Source organism: Artemia sp. Qi Xiang Cuo, chromosome 21, assembly GCF_049724085.1.
Source record: "Artemia sp. Qi Xiang Cuo chromosome 21, ASM4972408v1, whole genome shotgun sequence".
Taxonomy (NCBI): Eukaryota; Metazoa; Arthropoda; class Branchiopoda; order Anostraca; family Artemiidae; genus Artemia; species Artemia sp. Qi Xiang Cuo.
Window position 1 is genome coordinate 34693897 of NC_142814.1, and position 22496 is coordinate 34716392.

Here is a 22496-nt window from a genome sequence, read left to right on the forward strand (position 1 = left end):
CGCCGATCAGACCTTAGGGCAAGGGTTGTAATTTATGCCCTGGGGGCATATAAGGTGTTTATATAAAGCGTTGTCGTTTCCTAAATGGCTCATTCGATTGGTAAACCAAAGGCCTAGTGCCCTTTTTAATAGTCGAAAGTGATTGGAAGGCTTGACATTTTTATAGTAAAGATTGATGTGGGTATAATGTATTATTTTTTGATGTTGTTGCTGTTTAGACCAGGGCACTTCGTATCGAAGGAGCTGTCGTGGGAACTTCGAAAATATTTTTCGGTGAATGAACGAACAGAAATTACAATAATTAACCGAGTCAAACTCAAAACGAGCAGAAATTGACACAAGTTGGTCACAAAACCCCTATGCCTTCCCAAGGCCAGAACAAAATTTGCACTTTACTGAAAAAATAAAAATGAATGTGCATTGTCAGTTTAATATAGATATACTGATATTTAGTAATCAAGATGTTAACATTATTTGATTTAGTTAAGCTATAAAAGTAAAAACATTTATATTTTTTAAGTAAAGGGCAAATTTTGTTCCGGCCTTGGGAAGGCATAGGGGTTTTGTGACCAACTTATGTGAATTTCTGCTTGTTTTGAGTTTGACTCGGATAATTATTGTAATTTCTGTTCGTTTTGGGTTTCATTTATTTATCGATGCTGATTTGGGGTAGTTTCACGCTTGGTAGATTATTTGATTTTATTTTTGCTCATTTTTTCTTTAATGGAGTTCTTTACTTTTCTTTGAAAAACTTATTTTGTGGAAAAAGTTCTTTAAATTAATTCCATAACATAGCACTTCTAAAACAAGAGGAAATCCCGACGTAGACATAACCAAATCATTAACATAAATTCTATTTGTCGACATTTTGCCATGGGAATGGACCTCACTAACATGTGTGAAAACACCTAGAAAAGAAAGGGTCTTACCTTTGATGCAATTATACATAAAAACACCAGTAAAAAAATCACAGAGAGCAGCCGCTGGTAGTATCTTCAACTTAGCATAAGCCTCACGACGTGACTCAGAAGGGCTTATATTAGCAAGTATTCTAATAGAAATATTTTTCAAAACTCGGACCGGATGAATGGTTAAGGAGAATATCCCCAACCATATTGAACTAAAATACATAATATGTGGATGGACTAAACTGAAGTATAATGTAGCGATTGTGTTCTTCGGGATTTTTTTTAAGTTTTCGAATTATACCAATATTTCTAGCTAATATATTGGAAATTTTCTCAATATGATCTTTAAATGAGAGCGATTCATTCACAATAATACCAAAATATCAAACTCTTGACATAGCCCGTACTGAATGGTCACCATTTCCACCTGAAGATATCCATGGATGCCAATTACAAGACTGTCCAAAAACTACAAGACCTATTATATTTAAAAGCAGTCTTGTTGCGCCTTATCCAGATGGGAATCCTCTGAATAGTATTAGTCAATCAAGTTACGGACAATTCAGTCGGTTTTTGCCTACACAATTGGACATGTTACATAGGATAGGCGTATATGTTATAAATAAGCTCTACTGAATATTCAGATTTTTTTCCGATTTTCCAGATTAGATTTCTTGATGACATCCCTATCCTCCTTTCCTTCTCAGGTTAGAAAATAAAACTACCACGAGAATGCTAGGATTAGTTTAATATTTTAGTTTTACTCTTTTTTGTATGTAATATTGTTCTGTCTTTTTTTGTTCCCTGTTTTCCTTTTTCACCTCCCTGTTTCAGTCTTTTTTATTTGCCTTTAGTAATTCTCCTTTCTTATTCCAGGAGCTCCAGACCTTGAATCATGAAAAAGATTCTATGTTGGAAGAATCCCAGAAAATAAAAGAAGAGAATACCGTTTTAGAGCAGCAGATTAATAATCTCAAATCAGTTCAGCAGGAAACCTTTGCCTCTAAAGAAATTGAAGAAGAAATGAAAAGTGAAATAGAAAGGCTAAAATCTGAATTAGAAAGTAAGAAAGCTTCTTTCGAAACTAATGAAAAAAAGATTAAAGAGCTAGAGGAAATAGTAGTGGCTTTAAATGAAAATGTCGAGAAGCTGAAAACCAAAGTAGAAGACAAGGAAGAAGGAATCTGTGAATTGGAAGAAAGGTTGAAAGCCTCTGCAGAATCGAACATAGAAACTGTAAATCAATTGCAAATTGAAATTAATGACTTGAAAGAAAAAATTCAAGATATTGAAAATGTATCCGAAGAACGACTAAATAAGATTATTTCATTGCAAGCAGAACTAGCTAGTTGTTCTGTGACCGAGGCAGATAGAGATAAAATAAGTGACCTTGAAGCTAAAATTGAGATAAATGAAAAAGAAAAAAAAGATGCTGAAAATGAAGTGCTTAATTTGAAAGAAAAGCTTAGCAAAGTTGAACAAGAGAAAGTAAACCTTCAAGCTCTGTGCAAATCTTTAAGTGATGATATGATGCTGATAGAGGAGGAAAAGTATAATTTGGAGATAAAGCTAGAAGACATTGAAAAGAATTTAGCAGAATCAAAATTGAACGGAGGAGAGATGGAAAAGAAAATTGTTGAACTAGAGAAAGAAAAATACGCTTTTGAAGCTAAAATGGCAGATTTTCAGAAGCATTTAGCAGAAGCAAAATCGTATATAAGCGATTTGGAAAATGAGAAGTACAATCTCGATACTAAATTGGTAAGTCTTGAAAAGGAGGCTATTGGATTGAACACAATTGTTGACAAAATTCAAAACGAAAATAGGCAATTTGAAGAAGAAAAGATTAGGCTTGAAGCAAAATTAGAGGAAATTACACAAAAAATGAACGACATGAACATAGAAGAAATGGAAAGCCTAAAGATTGCAAATGCTGAACTTCAAGAAAAAATGAAAGGCTTTGCTGAAGAGGAAATTAAATGTAAGAAAAGTCTCTCTGAAAAGGATGATGTGATTTCTACTTTGGAGAAGAAGGTTCAAGATGAAGGAATAAAGTTTGAAGAAGTTAAAGCCGAAATCGAAAGTCTTAAAAAACAAATAGATGAAAGAGATCAACTAATGGTGAAAGCAGAAAACATTTCTGAAGAAGTAAAGAAAACCAATGAGGAGCTTCAGGGGAAAGTTGCTGAATTGGAAAGCTTATCCAATCAATATCAAACTAACATCCAGGCTTATGAGAATGAAAGAGTTATGCTGTACCAACAGCTTCAAGAATATCAGACATACTATGCACAGTTAGAACAGCAATTTTATGCACTACAAGAAGAATTTAATAAGAAAGTTGTTGAAGTTGAAGAATTCAGAAAGTCAGTTGAGGAGAAGGATAGTCGAATCACTTTACTTGAGGAGAATCACAGTGAATTGAAAATAGCCCTTGATAGTAGTCAGAATGAAAAAGCTCAGGGTGAACAACGCTACAACTCTCTTCAGACTGAAGCTGAAAATTTAAAGGGAACAATTCATCAGCTTGAAGATGCTTTGACAAATGAAAGACGAATCGCTGACAAGTTAAGATCTGAAGTGGCCGACTTGACAAAGCAATTGAACAATCTAAGTGAACAAGCTAACGACCTACGAGTGTCTAAACAGACCCTGGAAAGTGATCTAAGACTGTCGCGAGAATCAGGGGATGAATTGAAAGTAAGACTGGACTCTGAGCTAAATATGAATAAAAATCTTCAAGAGCGTATGGATGTAATGTCAAAAGAATTAAGTACATTACAAGAAAAGGCTGTACAAGATGTTGTACAAAAGTCAGATAGTTTCTTGTTGCGTAATGAAACGAGTTTGGAAAAGACGCACGAGGAAAGAATTGCCAACCTGACGAATGAACTGAAACAAGTTAAGCTGGAAAAGGCCAAGCTTTTGAAAGACTTGAAAACAAATAAAATGAGAAATTCAGCGGAGGTACCCAATAGTAATGCAGGGAAAATATCAGAAGCCTTCAAAGCAGAAAGGGAATCATATCTGCAACGTATTGATACCATTGAAGCTGCTAATGAAAAGCTGATTGAAATGAAAGAAGCGCAAGATAATGAAATTCAAAGACTGCATGTACGAATTGATGAACTGAATAAATTCCAGACAGATATAAGGGTATTAGAGCATAAAGTTGATGATCTTGAAGCTGAAAAATCCGGGTCACAGGCTTTGATTCGTTCGCTGGAAAATGAGCTTGCTGTTGTGAAGTCTCAAGTTGCATCGCTATCAACTGAACTCTCCCAGCTGCACTCTCATCCAACTTTGTTTCTAAATTCCTCTAATGAAGTTAGTCAGATTAGGGCAGAAATGAAGTATTTACAACTTACTGTTGATACTCTAACTAGAGAAAGGGATGATTTGAGAAATACTTTAGAAGATTATGGACACAAGTCGGCAGGAATGGACTCGGCTCTTCGGGATGATAGCCGTAACCAATGGGAAACTATTGATCTATCTTCTTCACCCCCAGAAACAGGTCTTCGTCAGCTTGGTGATAACAACTTAAGAAGACAAGTGATGTATCTTGAATCACAGGTAATTGTAACTGGAAAAAAATGAGTCCCCTTAGTCTTGCAAAAAAAGAAAAACTATTCTGGTAAATTAATTATTATTATTTATGTTATTTAGGTTTGGAAGTAGATATTCTTTTTCCTTTTAAGGTTCTCATATTCTATGAGTCTGATTTATCTTATGTATTTCAGCAAGTGTATTTTATTTAATTTTTTTTCTTTGTTATTTTAATCTCTAAAGCCGAATTTAATCATTGATGCTTATAATTAACACATAAAAATAATTTGTTTATCTTGGCTCAAGTTCCGTGATGACCTTCTTGTTAAAGGTTCGATCTTCGGAATGGAGTTTCATTGAAAAACATCTTTCTTCATCTAAGAACTTTTGGCCACCAAGAAACATCGCCACACTTAGCTGAACAAGAGTCATATATTAAAATAAAACAAAGTAGTCTCATGTTTTTGTTCCTCTGTTTTTTTTGTTTTTTTTTGTTTTTTGTTTTTTTTGTTTTTTTTTATCTTCATCTTAAGTTTCATCTTAATCTTAAGATGGAATTCATCTTCATCTCTTTAATTTCATCTTCATGTGAATTCAGAATTTTCTTTTTAAGCGAAATTAAGGTTAATATTTTCTATCCAGAATGGGAATGAAATTGATCTTATGCCCTCTTCTTTATCATTTAATAATGAGGAATATACCAATAACCATCGAGCACCATATATGATTTTGTTCGAACCAAAATTAAATTTGTAAATATAAAGGGCAGAATTTCTGTTAAAATCACTTTTTTTATTCTACAGCTGGCTTATCAATTAAAAAAAAGTTTCAAATGCTTATTAATAGTTAGTCTGGGACTTAGAAAGGGGAAGGAGACGCTCACAGAACTGGCCTCCAGAACGTTGAAATGCATTAAATTTTTCCTCAAACATCTTATAGTTTCCGTATTGTAAGAAAGATCAATAATTTGCCTGTATTTATATCTAACGTTCTGGAGGCTATAATTGTGGGTATAAATAACTTTTATTTAGGGAGACTGTTGTTCTGACACAGATTCAATATTGTTGGGAGGGGCCAGGTGTTTGGGCAGTGAAGGAATCTGAAATGCAAGAAAAGAAAATTTAAGCCTTGGTTTTCCACATTTTTCTACCCTCTACCTTTCCTCCGTATTATAAAATATGAGTACTCGGATGCAAAGGAGATAATAATGCTATTCTAATTATTAGAATTTATGGGAATAGCTTTTTACTAAATTTTAGATTGTTTCTTTTCTTTCGATATAAGACTGGTTTTTTACGTTTATATAGATGACAGTAGCCTATTTAAGAGATAGGAAATATGTTAGCATCAGAGATAAACCATACAATTTTACCTGTGTAAATCTTGGTTAACACAGTAGTGAAATCACTCATAGCCGTAATTTAATTGCCAATTTTCACGATTTCATTTGTTTTGTGAAGTAATTTATCAAGATGGAAAAATTTAACCTATATCGGGCAATTGATTGATTTTTCCACCAATTTTGTACACACAACAGCAACAGTAATGGAATACACAATTGGTATTGAAAATGATTTAACTGAGAAGCTAATTAAGGCTGTCGAATTGAGCAAAACTATTTACGAAAAGAGGAGGGAAAAAATAATCAGTTTTGGTTCTGAAATCATAGGGGTCTCTGCATTTCTAATCAATTTAGTCCATCAGTCTAATCCATTTCATTCACGATTTTTCAACTTTGAATGTTTTGCCACTAAATTTAGGGTGACTTGAAAATCCTGTTTTGTACAAGACGGCAACTAAAATTGCTCGTTGATGTGACCGACGAATACTGTCCATCGCCTGTTTCTATTTTTCTATGGGAACTAGGGATACCAATAAAAAAGAAGACATCGATAAAAGTGAATTGTTTTCAAATGTCTTGTGTATACGTTGTGTGGGACAATTTTGTGAAAATTTTGCTAACAGATTCAAAAATGCGATTTCAAAAGTTCTGTAATTCAAAAACCGATTTTTTCTTTTTGATTTATTGATGTTATCAACGGAAATATATGTTGTGTTTTTTTTTTATTATAAAGAATTATTTGCATGCAATGTATCTTATCTACTTGGAATCGGCCACTTTTTTACATTAACACTTTACTGCGCGTTTAACTGAATTAGCATAGTTTCAGTTTGGAGCAAGATAGCTCCTTGTTAGATCAGTGGATGTTCTTTGTTGATCCTAACCTGTTTTTTAGTACGTTTAGAAGTATCCCTGTCCTATTACCCCCTAAAAGATTCGAGGATGATTTTTACGAGCTTGCTACTGAGATCGGCTTCATTTTTCATTGATATTCACAAAGAGGGGAAAGCTGCCTCAACAATATTTGTGGTTTGGAAAGAATTTCTTAGACTTCGATGAATCCGTCTGCCATGGCATGTATGTTTGGCATGGCATGAAAATGAACCACTTTGGCATGAAAATGAACCGCCAGTGGTTCATACATACATGGCATGTATGTATGGCAAGGCATGTTTTTGTTTCTGTAAAATTTGCAGTCATGGCTTCTAAACAAACTGTGAATCTGGTGATTCGTCATCTTCCGACTCATTAAGGTCGTGAAGTAAATAAATTTCTTGAGATCCTAAGCTTCAGGGACTGTTACTAATGTCAGTTTGCTGAGTTAAGTCAATTAATAATTGGAAGTAATGTCAATTTTTAAATAACGTTCTTTTACGTCAGTGCTTGTAGTAGTTTTTATGATAGACGGTCTTATAAGTCTTCTCTGCTTTGTTTTGATACTCGTGATTGGCATTGTTATCCCATTGAGACACGTCTTATCTACCCCTCTTTATTTCTCAGTTCATTGATGGTAGAGTTCTTGGCAGGTATTACCTTGGTGCTTGTAGCACATTCTGGCGACTAGTTCCAATCATTGACCGCATAGAAAATAAAGCTAAGGTTTTTTTTTTTATTTGAATAGTTGTAAACTTCCAAAATGTGATGATTCACGCAACGGTCGGGCTAAAATCTTATACTGATTATATATTAGAATAAATCTATTTTGGATTTAGTATGAGATACTTTCAGTACCACTTTGTCCCTTTTTACGACATTTGAATATAATCCGGGTGAAAGACGTATGCTGGGGGGGGGGGGGGTAGAAGAACGTAATTTTTCCAAATTTTGGGCATTCCTTATTTATTTATTTTTCTATTATTTACTTCCCCCTCTTTTTCCCTCCCCTGAAAAAAATCCAGTGTAGGTGCCTGTTTAGGGTTCAGTTATGCTTGCCTGTTGTGCAGAGCTGGGTCTTGAAATATGTGCGGATAATCTTCCCTTTGTTGTAAAACAGTTACGTGTCTTGAATGAATTTCAAGTTCAGTTATCAAAGTTAGTCTCCTCTTTTGTATTAATTCATCCATTTGTTTTCAGATTGCGGCCAAGAATGCTCAAATAGTGGCCTTATCTACAGATTACGACAACTTGAAAAAGTCTTTTGATGTTAAAGAAGAATCAAGTGACCAATCTAGAGTAGTTGAAGAATTACAGAGGACTGAGACTAAGTTGAACCAAGCATCAGAAGAATTAGCACTTAGTAAATCTCAACTTACTGAGCTACAGTCGGAGTTGGCCAGCGAACGATCATTAACCGAACGAATCAGTAGTGACCTAAAATCGAAAGAGGAGGTTATTTCTAAGCTTTACTCAGATGCAAGCCAATATACAAATTTCTATAACTCAGTTCTAAAATTGTACAATGATTATGCTTCAATAGACCCTGAAGTCGATCACTCAAGTGTTGATCTTGACTTCCTTATTGAGGAGCTCCAAACTGCTTTTGAAGATACTGGTCGTACAAGGAGCTTAGAGAAGGAGAGGAACCGACTGAAGGTAGATGTAGAAAGGCTGAAAGAGAGCCTAAAAACTGCTGAGAATGATCGTGCTCTTTTGGAAGAAGAACTGTCAAAGATTACGGAGGAATATAAGAACCTTGAACAAATTTCATCTCAGTATTTGGAATTACTGCAGCAAGTCACTGCGACTGGGATCGTCCCATCTAATTTGATAGAGAGCGTTGGTGAGACTTGTTTTAAATATTACTGAAGGTTTACTATTGTTCTTCTATCCTTCTCTTGGTTTATATGCGACAAAGTTGAGATAGGAAGTCCTCGACTGGGATGGGACACGGCTATAAGAAAAGACTTAAAGGAGGTAGGAGCTTCACGGGAGGGAGCAAAAAATGAAAATGTAAACAGTACAAAGTGGAAGAAAAGCGTGCATGGGTGGGTTAGTCTCAGGGGGCTAGGTGCTACAGTGAGTTGTTAGTAGTAGTATAGCAGAGGTACGCCATTTAAGGCGATGAGCAATCTGCAAATCTGAAGACAAGTAATTGTTTTAAAATCCTACACAAGCCTATATTGGTTTGCAGCAGGGTAGAAAATATCTTATCTTTATGTTAATTAATACGATAATATGATTTTTACGATTTTATTTGCATTGTGGCTGTAACAGTGCAATTAAAGGGGAAAAATTGTCAATACAACTTTAATACATTGTAACTTTTTGACGTTGTTAATTACAACGTCAAAAAACTGCAATCATGATGGATCCACAAAATCTTTTTCTTCTCGCTTCCTATTTTATGTTTATGTCTTGTATAGTTAATACAGTAGTTCTTGAGAGGGGGGGGGGGATCTTGAACCGGAAAGGTATGTTAGTATCTTTGTTTTGTGGCTATTAATTTCAAGTTATAGTTTTAAGTGCTTTTTTTCCTAATATTTTTTTCTCTATTATAGTTGTGATTATTGGAATGGATACGGCGAGTACAAATAAAAATGTGTTTCTTAGTAGTATGTTTAAATATACCAGAACTTAGATTTAAAAAGGTAATAAGAGCTGGAAATTTGCCAAAACAAGACATTGTACGCTGAAAAGGTTTATCATTTTCTGACTCGTCTATTTGTCTTAAAATAATCTTAACCATAATATAAGTATAACACTGATAAAAATAATTAATTCTTGGACCTCAATAATCAAAAAAAGTCTTCAAAATTATATTGGAGTCCCCCCGAAGGGAGTCTTTCACCTTAAAGAAACTGAATTCCCCTAATAGCCACGGAGTCCCTAAAAGCCCTTTCCCTAGGAGTCATGCGTTATTTTGCTATTATGCGGCTAATAACCTTCCAACTAAAATAGTAAGAACACTCTTCGAACCATTATAATCGAGTCTATGTATTCTGTTGCTATTACAAGTTAAAAGATAGAAAATGCAAAGTAATAGGCGAATAATTTGGTCATGGTAGATCAAAGGCTTTATGTGATACTAGCCAAAGAAACTGTTAGATGACAGGCATCAAAAAGAGAAAAAACCCAGAGCGTATACTCTTTTGTGAGGAAGGGGAAACAATATTTTACACTCTTCTCCTAAGTCCTATGACAAAACAGGTAAAAGAATAAAAGAATATGGCATTGGACTTTACAGTCCCTTCGGGCACTGCTGATCTCCGTTTCTTGGCCCTTCAGCCAGGAAGGGCAATGGCGGATTAGGGGCCAGCCATCATGTGCTTTCACACACCCTTCCTGTTTACCTTCCCCAGATTGCTTCAGGTACCCATTTAAAACTGGGTCGATTCTGGCTGAGCTTACAAAGTCATGCCACTGACCCCCGTTCCAAACCAAATAATTGGGTACACTAAGATTCGAACCCTCGTCCTCTCGGACAAAGGATCCTAAACCCAGTGCACAAAACAGGGTAGACTCATTCCCCATTCCCATAGTGATTTTTACTAATACCGAGAGTTTGCTAGCGCTAATTTGATCAGAACTTTTTGTGGAATTTTTCAGGTAATCCAAAAATTTTATGAGAAATTCTGATTAGCTCGAATTAGTGCTAACTAAATCTCGATATTGGTAAAATATCATTGTGAATGAGTCTTTAGCCAGACCAAGAATGGAACTCCTTGGGATTTTCCCAAAAATCTTGGGATTTCATTTCTGAGCTTGGGTAAATATTCCCACCAAAAAAGTATATTAAGTACACAAGGCCGTATCCAGGATTTTTGTTTGAGGGGCTATATGAAAACCGTGACCCCCCAGGATTTTTGTTTGAGGGGGGAGGCGAAAACCGTACCCTCCCCTCCTTTGTCAGATCTTAGGTTTTTTGCAAGTAGTTGTGATATTGTTGAATTCCCAGTGGGAGCACTGGCAAAAACTACACATAAAGTTCTTAATTTTTAATGAAACCTACTGACTGTTTGTTATCTCTATATTGAGAAATAGTCGCTTTTTCAGGTTTTAGGTACCCGTTGTATAATATTGTGTGACTGTTTTCAGAGCTGAAAATCAGTGACTGGCTTGGAGTTACAGAGTCTTACCAATTATATTGGTAGATTGGATTTCGCCGACTAATTAATCGTTGTACTCAACTGTGGTCTATTCTTCTGCTTCACTTTTCAATCCCAGACCGAATCATTCTGCTTTCTATTAATCAGACCCGACTGTACATTTCATTTTGAGTTATTATCATTTTGTTCTCAGAATGCTGAAAACTTAAGGAAACACTTTACGTTTATATTTCTTGCTTTAATTATATTTCGAAAAAATGGCTGATGTTAAATCGTTTTTGGTGACGCCGAAACAGAACTTTGCTTGTTTGAGAACATTCACGGTTAATAGAAAAAAAAATTTAAGCATCAAAAATAGAATTTGGCCACAACTAGATAGCATATAAACAAATTTATATAATCTTAGATTCATGGAACGATATAGTGAAATTATTTTAACAAAAAAAAAGGTATGTAACCCTAAAGATATAAATATGCAACAAAATGATGTCATAACCAGGAACATATGTAGCAACCAGTATAATGTCATTCTTGTAATTTAACCAGGCACAACACATATAGGCACATGGTTCATTTGGGTGGTGGAGGTTGAAACAGCAGAGAACAGGCGAATTATGTGAAGATTATGGGAAAATATGAATGAAGTTTTTGAAAGCCTGTACTAGATGTGATACAATAAAACGGGATTTATTTTCGCTTTCAGTATCGTAAAAGTAGTAGCATTAACCTGCTTTCGTTTTTCTTGAGAGAAACATGTCTTTATATGAATTAAGTATGATTGCAGTATAAGTTCTAATGTAATGGGGTGTAGAGGTGCGTTACATAAGGTAATATGAAGTATTGTTATGCTGGAATTATATTTCCTGTGTTACCAACTCTGTATATGCAAATAGTTGGTATATGAAGGATTTTGTTTTGGATTACCCCTCTCTATTTGAAAAGCTTCCTTTGTCGAAACTTTTTAGTGAATTCATTGTCGGCAGTGGTGCATGATGGTGAAATGAAACATAAAACCATTCGATGGCCGTTAAAATAGTCCAAAGATCATATAACAATGCCTCCAGGGTTGATACAACCCCCAGAACCTGGGGGTAAGGGCTGCATTTCTATGCCTGGGTGCATATTAGATTTTTATTGAAAGTTCTTGTGCCCTTTTTAAGAGTCAAAAGTGATTAGAGGGCAACCATACCCCCCCCCCTCCTCACCCCCATCATTTCCCAAAATGCATCCAATCAAAATTTTAGGACAGCTATTTTGCTCAGCATAGTTAAAAGGTCCAGTAATTATGTCTTTAGGAATGTCATCCCCCCAGCCCTCGGGACAAAGGCTTTAAGTCAGGCAATTCGCCTATTGTTTACATGATGTATTATTTATTGGGAAAGGTGTCGATGATACCATGCTATACGTTAATATTAAGTTCAGCACGCAAATTTAATGTTAACTGGACAAAGTCAGCGATAACCTGTTTGTTTTGAGTATTTTTTTAATTGAGCACTATAATTCATTTAGATAAAATATGAAGTTAGAAACATGAATATATATATAAATTATATATATTCATGTCAAGAAACATAAAATATATAAATTAGAAACATGAATAAAATATGAAGAAAAATCTTTTTAATTCCGAATATCGAACGCTACGTGCTATAGGTGGTAACGTCGAAAATTATGCAGTGGACAAAAATAAAATTTCTTCTAGTGCTGAAGGGGGCTATTCAAAATAATGCTACCTCTTGTTATGAACACGTTCTTAGAGGGGATCTCGGTAAAGAATTCAACATTTGGCATTTTTATAGATAGAAGGTTGAAATCTATAACAGGAGTCTCTGGTATGCTGAATTTGATGGTGTAATTTTTTTTTCAGTTTTGTGGGCGTTTCCTCCATTTCTAGAATCAGGCAAATTTTCTAAGACTCAAAACTTCTGATGAGTAATTTTAAACTTAATGAATCTTATGTGGAATCACCATAGAAATCCAATTCTTAGGTGTTTATATTGTTGTAAAAATATCGTTTTTTTTGGTTCTTTTACTATTAGCCCGAGCCTCTCTTTATTTACAGTTAGTTACTACGAACTGTTTCATTTGAAATTTTGAATGACTAATCTGGTAAATGTTATATACTCAGAATCTACAGGGACAAATATATAGGGATTGTCGGAAAAATGCGAACCTAGAATTTAGGTCTGAACCTGGCTCAAGTCTATTTCTTTTCTATTGCAGGAAACTCGGAGACAATACCTACTTCTAAGAGTATATTACCTACAAATGAAGAAGTCGATTATCTGCGACAAAATAATCAACTTCTGTCTGAAAGGGTTCAAGAGCTGACACGTCTTCTCGAAAGTTCAGAGCCTCAGCTTCAATATGCCGTAGGTTCAGGCGCATCTGAAGACAACATGAGATATGAACTAGATGAAGCTATGAGAAGTCTTCATGAAAAAGATGTAAGGCTGGAAGAATTCACTTGGGAGGTAACGAAGGTGAGTGATAAAAGTCTTTCGATATACGAAACCAATTGTCTTTTTGACTTTCTCTCCCTCCACGTATTTGCGGCTGAACTATTCCAGCTAAAACTTGAAAATGGATGCAGAATAATTTTAAAATATTAAGAATGCAAATTATAATATAAAAACCCCCCAAAGTTTATAAACTCAAAAAAGGCAGGACAGAGCCGAAAAAAAAAATTTGACGTCTTGATGACAAGCGTACGAGGGTCACAAGCCCGAGTCCGTTATATGGCTTGGGCCAAGGTCTGAGACTGTCATTGCTGAAGGCGAAGGCATGAGCGAAGCGAGAGGAGGGAGGTGACGTCGAGTCATTTTCGCAGTGGCTGATGATTTTCGCAGAGTTTTCGATGTTCCGCGGAATCCAAAACCGAAACGCATTTTTTCAAAAATGCATAGCTTCTGACCAATTGATGCCGTTTGAAGTTACTTAATGATATGGAAAATAACAGCAAATATCGTGCTTCGAGCAAGGAAACTTACTGTTCTCATCAAACGATATACAGGTTGAGATGAGCATCTGGTGTAGTCGGAGATACTGGCTGGTGCAGGAGGTGCAAACTAGCATTTTTCATAGGCACTATTCTTTCTCAAGTAATTTTGTTTCATTTCGTTTCTTTGGTTATAACATTACGACACATTGGAAGATAATGAAAGGGAGTGAGGTGTTATGTACGTCTAAGGTAAACAGGAATATATTCTCTTCCTGGTACCTGTAAAAAAAAGACAGAATAAATAAGTGAAGACAAATTGTGCCGCCAGTGAAAACCAGATGATAATGCTATTATTTTGGCTTAGACCCTTGCTCAGCTGTCCTTAGCAAAAAAAGGAAGAAAAAAGAACCCAGTATGATACTCGAAATTAAAAGACAACCTTGACAAAAAAAAAGGAAATTGAAAGACCTATTATATCACACCAATAGCAAAAAGATGAATGAAAAATAATTGTGTATTTACGATGATATAACCCTTTATTTTATTTAAGACCCTTATTACAAGGTTTTAAAGCATCCGAATTTTTATTACGTTGCGAGATAGTTGACAAGCGTGGGTTTCTATTATAAGGTAAGAAAAATAATTTTAAACAACTTTTTCACATGCTGACCAATGGTCTGCGTTGTGCAGGTACCGATCTCCTGAATTTCTGTCTTCGGCTGGGGGTGCAATGAGGGCAAATCATTCGACGCTTCCAGTGCCTTTCCCTCAGATTTCTCTAGATACCATTTAGAGCTGGATCGATTCTAGCTGAGCTTACAGAGTCACGCCATTGACTGGTGTGGCATCCTTTACGTTGTATTTTGGGTAAAAAAGAAAGTAAAAAATAATAATAATAAAACATTATCGTTCTAATGAAAAATTAAATGTAAAATACAGGCTGATATCGAAGGACTTGGAAACGTTTCGAAAAACCCTGTAAAATTACCAAAAGCACAGCAAATAAAATTACTGACATAAGTTGAAGGATTAGGATTTACCCTTGAAAAATAGCAATCCAAAATAACCACATATTAAGATTGACCCTGTATATGAGCTCCTATACGTATGCATTTTCGAAACTGTCGTTCGTATTTCTTTTTCATCGCTGCAACATAGATGGAACATTTGATCAGATGGATTAAAAAATTTCCTCTTTGGCTCTTTATTTCGATTCATCAAGTATCCTGGACCTGAGTTTGCCTTTGAACCAATCTTTGGTCTACTTGTACATGAAAACTACAATTTTCTAAAAAAATCATTTGGGTTTTTCAAAATTATGAGATTTTTAAGGAAGTACTACGTTTTTGTCAGTATTGCCACATTGAGCCGTAAAAATGAAAAATCAAAACTAGTTAATTAAATTTGACAGTGCTTTTTGTAGGAAAGCTACACCTTCTTGGTATGTTCGGTTTCGTGAGTTTTTGCTTGTTTTTGCGGATTTTTCGCCTACGTTTCTTTTTTTAAATCAACACTAAAAAATAAATTAAGGAATGCTTAATGAAGATGTAATTTGTTAAGATGTATGTGTACATACATGTATGTGTATATTGGTATATGTGTGTGTATATGCTTGTATATACATTTGTACACCTCCTTTTGTATGGCGTGTTTCGGGAGGAGTTGGCCTATTTCCCCTGTTGATGAGTTGAATAAAGTTAGTATTTTTTTTTGTGGGTTGAGGAGTCTGGAAAGGTGAGTTATCTGTTGTTTTGTATTATATTTTTAAGGGTAGTTTGAAATAGAAAATTGAAGATTTTGGTTTAAATCTCTATAAGCGGAATATTAGTAGACGTACAATTAATTTAAATATATGTGTTAAATGTTTTTTGTTCCCGACTCTGTCGAGTTTTCTCTCTGTTGGGAATTTAATATGTTGTGTTAATATGGTGTTGATAATAAAACCTTGAACCTTGGCAACCGCTACTACCGAAAACCATGTAATTGCGTGCAATCACGCGGTTCTAATAACAATTAGAAGGAGGTGTTTTTATTAAAGCTCAATTGTCAATTTTTTCTAGTTTTTACGAGTATCCAGACCTCGTTAATTTAATTTATTTTATTTTAAAACACCTGGATGAACCTGGAAAATGGATAAATTTGATTGCAATTGATTTCAGAAAAGCATTTGACCTTGTTGATCACAAAATCCTTTTAGAAAAAATCGCGGAAAAAAATATACCCAGCTTTATTATTTAAATCATCAAGAGCTTCTTAACAAATACAGAGCAAACTGTGAAGTATAAAGACCAATTTTCCACTTCTCTGCCAGTTTTTTGTGGAATTCCACAAGGTACTGTGATCGGGCCGCTGGGCTTCCTCTTCATGATAAATGAAATTGCTGCTGAGCTGGAGGACAGATGGAAATACGTTGACGACTTGTCCTTAACGGAAATCGTATCTGAGGATTCGAAGAGCAATGCTGCTGGTTTCACCGACCAAGTTACCTCAGAGGCGGCTGAACTAAACACGGTCGTGAATAAAGACAAATGCTCGGTCCCAAAATTTTCCTTTCTTCAGAATGCTCAACCGTCTTTCGAACCTACAATTGCTTCCGAGCTAATAAGCCATACAATAACTACTTGGTGTAGTGATTTCTTCTGACCTCTCAGGACAGGAGAATAAAAAGACAATTGTAAAAATGCTAATGGCGCAATCCAAATGCTAAAAACACTAAAAAAATTTCGAGTTCCTAAGGACAAGCTGAAACTAATATTTTACATCTGCCCCTAAGTGGAATATGCTTGTCCGGTTTGGCACTTTGCCCTTATCCAGGATGAAACTGACTAAATAGGCCAAGTTCAGAAGAGATCACTGTGAATAATCTGTGGTGGTTCCTCTCAGCCTTACTCCTTTTACCTCAAAGAATTTAAACTTGAATCCCTTTCTTCCCACCGAGAAAAATTATGCCAAAGTTTTGGCTCCTCCCTCCTTCAACATCCCATCTACCGATCATTCCTTCCCCCACCTTTTGTCCCTTTAAGATCTCGTCCCCCCAGGGAAGTGGCTGAGAAGGTTCCGAAACTAACCCCAGTCCACTGTAACACCATGCGCTACAGTAAAAGCTTTGTGAAATATTAAAATGATCTCTAGTGTTTTTATTGTTTAGTTTATTTTATCCTGACGAAGTTTTATCAGACAATTTTATTCTCAATCTCAAGTGTTTTATCCTTTAGTTTATCTATCCTGACAAAGTTTTATCAGACAGCTCTATTTTGCTAATTATGACTAAGAGACATCATATTTGGGCTTTGCCCACGAGAGCTATGTCTTGTTTTTGAATTAAATGAATTTGAATTTGAATTTATTGGGCATTCGATTTGCCCTAAACCCCATACTGCGGTAAGCTTCGAGTCGCAGTTTTGCGGTGTATTTATTTATTTTGTTTTTGGGACGACTCTTTAACTTAATATATCGGGATAAAGGAGTATATTTTATGTTATTTTCTTTCATATTTACCAAGGTTGGTTTTGCATGTATATCCAATGTTCTTGAGGTAAAAAAAAAAACGAATACATTTTACAGTTTTCTGGTTAATTACTCAGAATAAAGAAAAAGAAACTGAAAATAGATGGCCTCATAAACAAAACTATTGACATAGCCATCAAAACATGGAAAAGGATTGTGTTTTAATCTATTGTGTTCCACGTATTCACTTTTTTTCTGGCTAGTTTCCATTGATTGATGAGTAAGTGAACTTATGCCATCTTTACAATTTTGTTAAAAATCTCTTAGCTGGCCAATCACATTTGGCTACTTGCCAAGGCTGGACTCTGAAGAGCAACATCAGAGGGTTTCTCCCTTGAGAATATCATGGGAGAAACCCTCAAAAATGCGTATTTTAAAGCACAGAATTTCAACATTTTTTAAGATAAGGATCCGTCGTGAGTTGAGATCCCCTACTCTTCCCCCTACCCCCCTATTTGCAAATTTGCAGGCACAGTATTTAAATTTCTTAGATAGCTTTTTATATACGAATATTACTCTAAAAAAGGAAAAATATAATAATTCAATCATACGCATGCCAGTATCATCTGTAAATATTGTCTCACCCGATTCTGGTTGATAATTAATATAAGTTTCAAAACCGAAAGCAAAATTAGCCAGACCAACTCAATATTTGAGCCACTTTTTTCTAAATAAATACAAAAATTACTAAAAAGAACCATTTCTTAGGAAATCAAAAAAATTATCAAAGGAGCTTAAAAAAATAACCTGTTGGAAGAAAAATCAAATACATCCGTAATAAAGCCCTAGTGTTGGTCCCTGATTAAAGCTATTGAAAACTCTGATCTCAGCAAGCTGCAACATGTCTGCCTATCTGCCCAAATGTGTGCAATTGCTCGGTTTTAAGTAAGCTATTTCATAAACCCGTCCCCCTGGGGCTGCACGTATCATCAGCCCTGGAGGTTGATTTTAGGACCATTTGACTGCCGTGATGAAAAAGAATATCTTGAAATTTTCAGGTGATGTCCTGTGGTGTGAGGGGAAAGGTGGTTGGTTGCCCTTCAATTTGTTTTAAGCCTTTGAAATTTTTGCTATATCTTTCAATTTTGTATGGGATGACCCCAACTCCCCTCCCACACCCACACTTTCTATGGTAATCCGTTCAGTGTAATGTTACATGGGAAAAAATTATCCTTGGGATTACTTTTGTAAAATTATTGTGAAATGAAAAAAAGCTAGTAAAATTGGTAAAAAAAAACAAGGTGAAATTGGGTAAAGTAATATTTTTGCCCAAAATTTAAATTAAAAATTGGATTTTGAAGTTGAATGATTAAATTAAGAATCATTCAGCATTTGTCTTGTAGAAATGATTGTGAAACAAGAAAATTTAAACTTCCTCTTATGGGTAAGCAATTAGCCACCCTAGATAGTATGTTAGGGGTAGCTCTATCCGTCTAGCTCCTTGAAGTTTCACCATTCAATTCCAAAGCTGTGATTTTTTTCTTGAACTCCTAAGGCAAAAGAAAAATTATCTAAGTGTATGAAACATTTAATCTAACTCAGACACTGTTGCAATCATTACTTCTTCTTCGCAATTTGTTTCTTACTCAAGTTTGTGTACAGGAACCAGCGTCGGGATGGAGATGAGTGATATTTTGGAGGAGGGCATTAATTTGAAAAAAAAACCAAAAACATGTAACCTAAGAGAATAAATTGTCGAAACCTTAACATATCGAAGGGAACACGGGTTTGAAGGCCCCTCTCCTGTGTCATATTTATTCAAAACTTGTACTAGCGGAGAAACTTGAATATATTATTTTCTGCAGTCTGATGTTTCCACGTTAGACGATATTTTCGCCGTCATTCGATTGCTCGGATCCAGCTTTATCTATCTACGAATTACACCTTTGAAATTCGCTTTCAATTATTTTTTTTTTGTATTGAAAAATACATTGATAAAACGTCGGAGTCTTGAGAAAAGAGGAAAACTTTTCTATTCATTAAGAAAGTTTAGATCATATTTTTAAGAAAAAGTCTAGTAACACCATAGTTCCGGTTGAGTTAACAGACATATATGAAACTAAGGTGTCGTAATGTAAAACTTGGTTTTATTACTTAAAACTAGTTATGAAATTTAGACCCCCTCCCCCACTTTCAACCACCCTCCCCCTCCCGCCCATCTTACCGAAAAAATACTCTGGATACGTGTCTGGTTGTTGTATCATTTAATTTTTAAGTTAAAATTGTTTAGCTATTGAGTTTAAATTTTGCAATAAGAAGAACGGGAAAGTGAGAGGCTTTGAATCTTCTATGTCTTGGAAAACGTATTGACGCAAAATATCTTAAAAACGTCTTAAAATGCCTTGAAACGTCTTGAAAAACGTCTTGGAGAAAATGCCTTAAAAAAACGTCTTGAAACGTATTGAAAAACATCTTGAAGAAGTGAGAAGGAAAGTTAGAGGCTTTGAATCTAAGACTTAAAAAAAGGAACATCTGAATGTGAATTTGCACTTTAAAAGAAACTGGTGCAATAACAGGAAGACATTACCTACTATTTTTTTCTTATTGCCCCCCTTCACAGTTTTTTTTCCACCTTTTGCAATACAAAATTGAAAAAAGGAAACATGAACTAAAAAACATAAAGTGAAATGTGAATCCGAATGTTAAAATGAGGATCCACAGAACTTCTCTAAGAGGGGTAATTTAGGAATACAATTTTTTGTTTGAGATATTCTAAGATTTTGCGGTTCGTGTTTCATGTATCATCGTTGAAATGTTTAAAATGTAGTCTCATACCCACCCCTCCAGGTGATCATAACTCATAAAGTGACTCCCATGATTTATTTGTAAAAATGGTTCAATTTACACGCCATAATTCTTTTGGAAATAATCACGCTGCTTTATAATTTAGTTATATATTTTCTCTTTAATTTATAGCTTTTAGAAGAAAGAGATACTTTACAAATGAAGCTATCTACTGCTTTAAGACAAAATATGGACTTGCAAAAAACTGTTTCTAGTCTGGGAGCAAAGTCAGATACTGGAGATGAGATGAAGACTCTTGGAAATAAGTGAGTTTTATCTTGTTTACAAATAAAAGAAAAAAACAGCGATATTTTTATGAATATAAGAATTGTAATCTTATTATTCAACCAAAAATAATAATTTTTCCATACAGTGGAAATAGAAAAAGACAATCAGAGCATAGTAATTATGAATATAAGAAATCTTAATCTTACTAAACAACCAAAAACAATAATCTTTCAAGACTAAAAAAAAAAAAAAAAAAAAAAAAAAAAAAAAAAAAAAAGTTATATTCTGATAAATGTAAGAATTATGGTCTTAGGAATCAAGCAAAGAATTCGTAATTGATGACCATTTAGGTGGCTAGTGCACATACAATGAATGGAAAGCCCTCGTCTTCCGAAGATAGCCTTTAAAGGCCGGGCACATGGTTCTTGACCTAGACCCCACCCCCCCCGCCAAAGAGATAGAAGGATAACTTCTCGTCGCTTAGTTTACCGCAACTTCTCTGCCTGGCAGAAGATAGAAGTGCGTACAGTAGTTACATCAATAGACTGGTGAAAAAAGAGGCCCCAAAACGATATTCAAGGAGAGATGGGAGTTATGTCAAGTCAAGAATCAAACCAAAAATAAGGATCTTCTAAAAAAAGAGGAAAGAGAGCTATAAAAAAAAGAAAAAAATCATAGCAATATTCTTACGAATACTAGAATTGCAGTCTTAGGAATCAACCAAAAATATTACTCCATTAAAACAGTGGAAAGAGAAAAAAAGAAATTCGAGCAAGATAAGAAATCAAATTAAACCAAGGATTGTAATCTTAGTAATGAACCAAAAATAATAATCTTTTCAGAGAGCGGACAAAAAAACTAAAAATCTGAGAGAGCAAAATTAACTAAAGATAAGGCAGAGTCTACAAAAGAGTGGCCATTATATTCTCTGGAAAATGGGAGAGAGAAAATCTCTGAGAGAGCAAAATTAACTAAAGATAAGGCAGAGTCTACAAAAGAGTGGCCATTATATTCTCTGGAAAATGGGAGATTCTTTTTCCCGTTTTGTTTAACTTGATTACTTTTTTCGATAATACACAACACACTCTTTCTGTTTTTTGTTGCTAATTTTAATCATGATATTATTTCATAATACCTTCTTGAACAAAGACAGGCTGAAACGTTCTTATGCTTGGGACAGTAAACAAGAATATGCGCACTTGTTGGAAAACGATGAAGCAGACCTGGAAAATAAAGAAACGGTTATCTGGAAAATAAAATTTTATCTGGAAAATATTTAAATTCTATCTGGAAAATATTTTATAATATTAAAATTTTTATCTGGGAAATTTTACCAGAAATTTTATCTGGAAAATAAAGAAATGGTTCTTTCTTCGTCGCTTCTTTTTCTAATTACTTTTGATACAAACCACAGTATATATAATTATCAGTATGATCTTTCCCTATCTCACCCATTATAAAAACCCGGACCGAGGTGCGAGTGCTCCAGAGAACGTATAAACATAAGCTACATTAGATCTTTTCACGGGTAGACAAGACAGATCTCTCTTGAACACGAAACTTGGCTTCAACGTTGGAATACTAATTTTGAAGAAACTAATTTTAAATTAATTTATTAATTTAAATTAAATCGGTAATTAGTGTCATGTTATTATTAGATGTTTTTAGGAATTAAAAATAGGTTTCGAAGTCTTGAGTTGGTTTCAAAGGCATTTTAAGAAAGTTTCTGCCAAAATACGTGTTCCAGGGTAATTGGACCGCTGATGGCAGATCAAATGAGAGGAGCTATTTGTACGCGCCGATATAAATATATATATATATATATATATATATATATATATATATATATATATATATATATATATATATATATATATATATATATAATTAGTTCAGATGTTTATAGGAATTACAAGTAGGTTTCGAAGTCTCGAGTTGCTTTTAAAGGCATTTTGAGAAAGTTTCTGCCAAAATACGTGTTCCAGGGTAATTGGACCGCTGATGGCAGATCAAATGAGAGGAGCTGTTTGTACGCGCCGATATATATATATATATATATATATATATATATATATATATATATATATATATATATATATAAATAAACTGGAAGAATCGTCTATAATAGGAGCTTTTATAGCGTAAAGCCCAGTAAAATTTTGGATCTGCCACTAAAACGTGTGATGTCCTTCAATTTTCTGGAAACTCCCTAAGAAATTTTACGAAAAACACTTCTTAACAGACGTTTGGTA

General features: G+C 34.6%; 1 protein-coding gene across 1 annotated transcript in view; it reads left to right on the top strand.

Moving 5' to 3' along the window:
• The window catches only part of LOC148939477 (uncharacterized), a 100180-nt gene that overhangs the window by 67635 nt on the left and 10049 nt on the right, over positions 1-22496 (top strand). The window contains 4 exon segments of the mRNA XM_089107021.1: positions 1785-4484; positions 7873-8518; positions 13008-13267; positions 20149-20282. Coding sequence (XP_088963147.1) covers positions 1785-4484; positions 7873-8518; positions 13008-13267; positions 20149-20282 — 3740 coding nt within the window.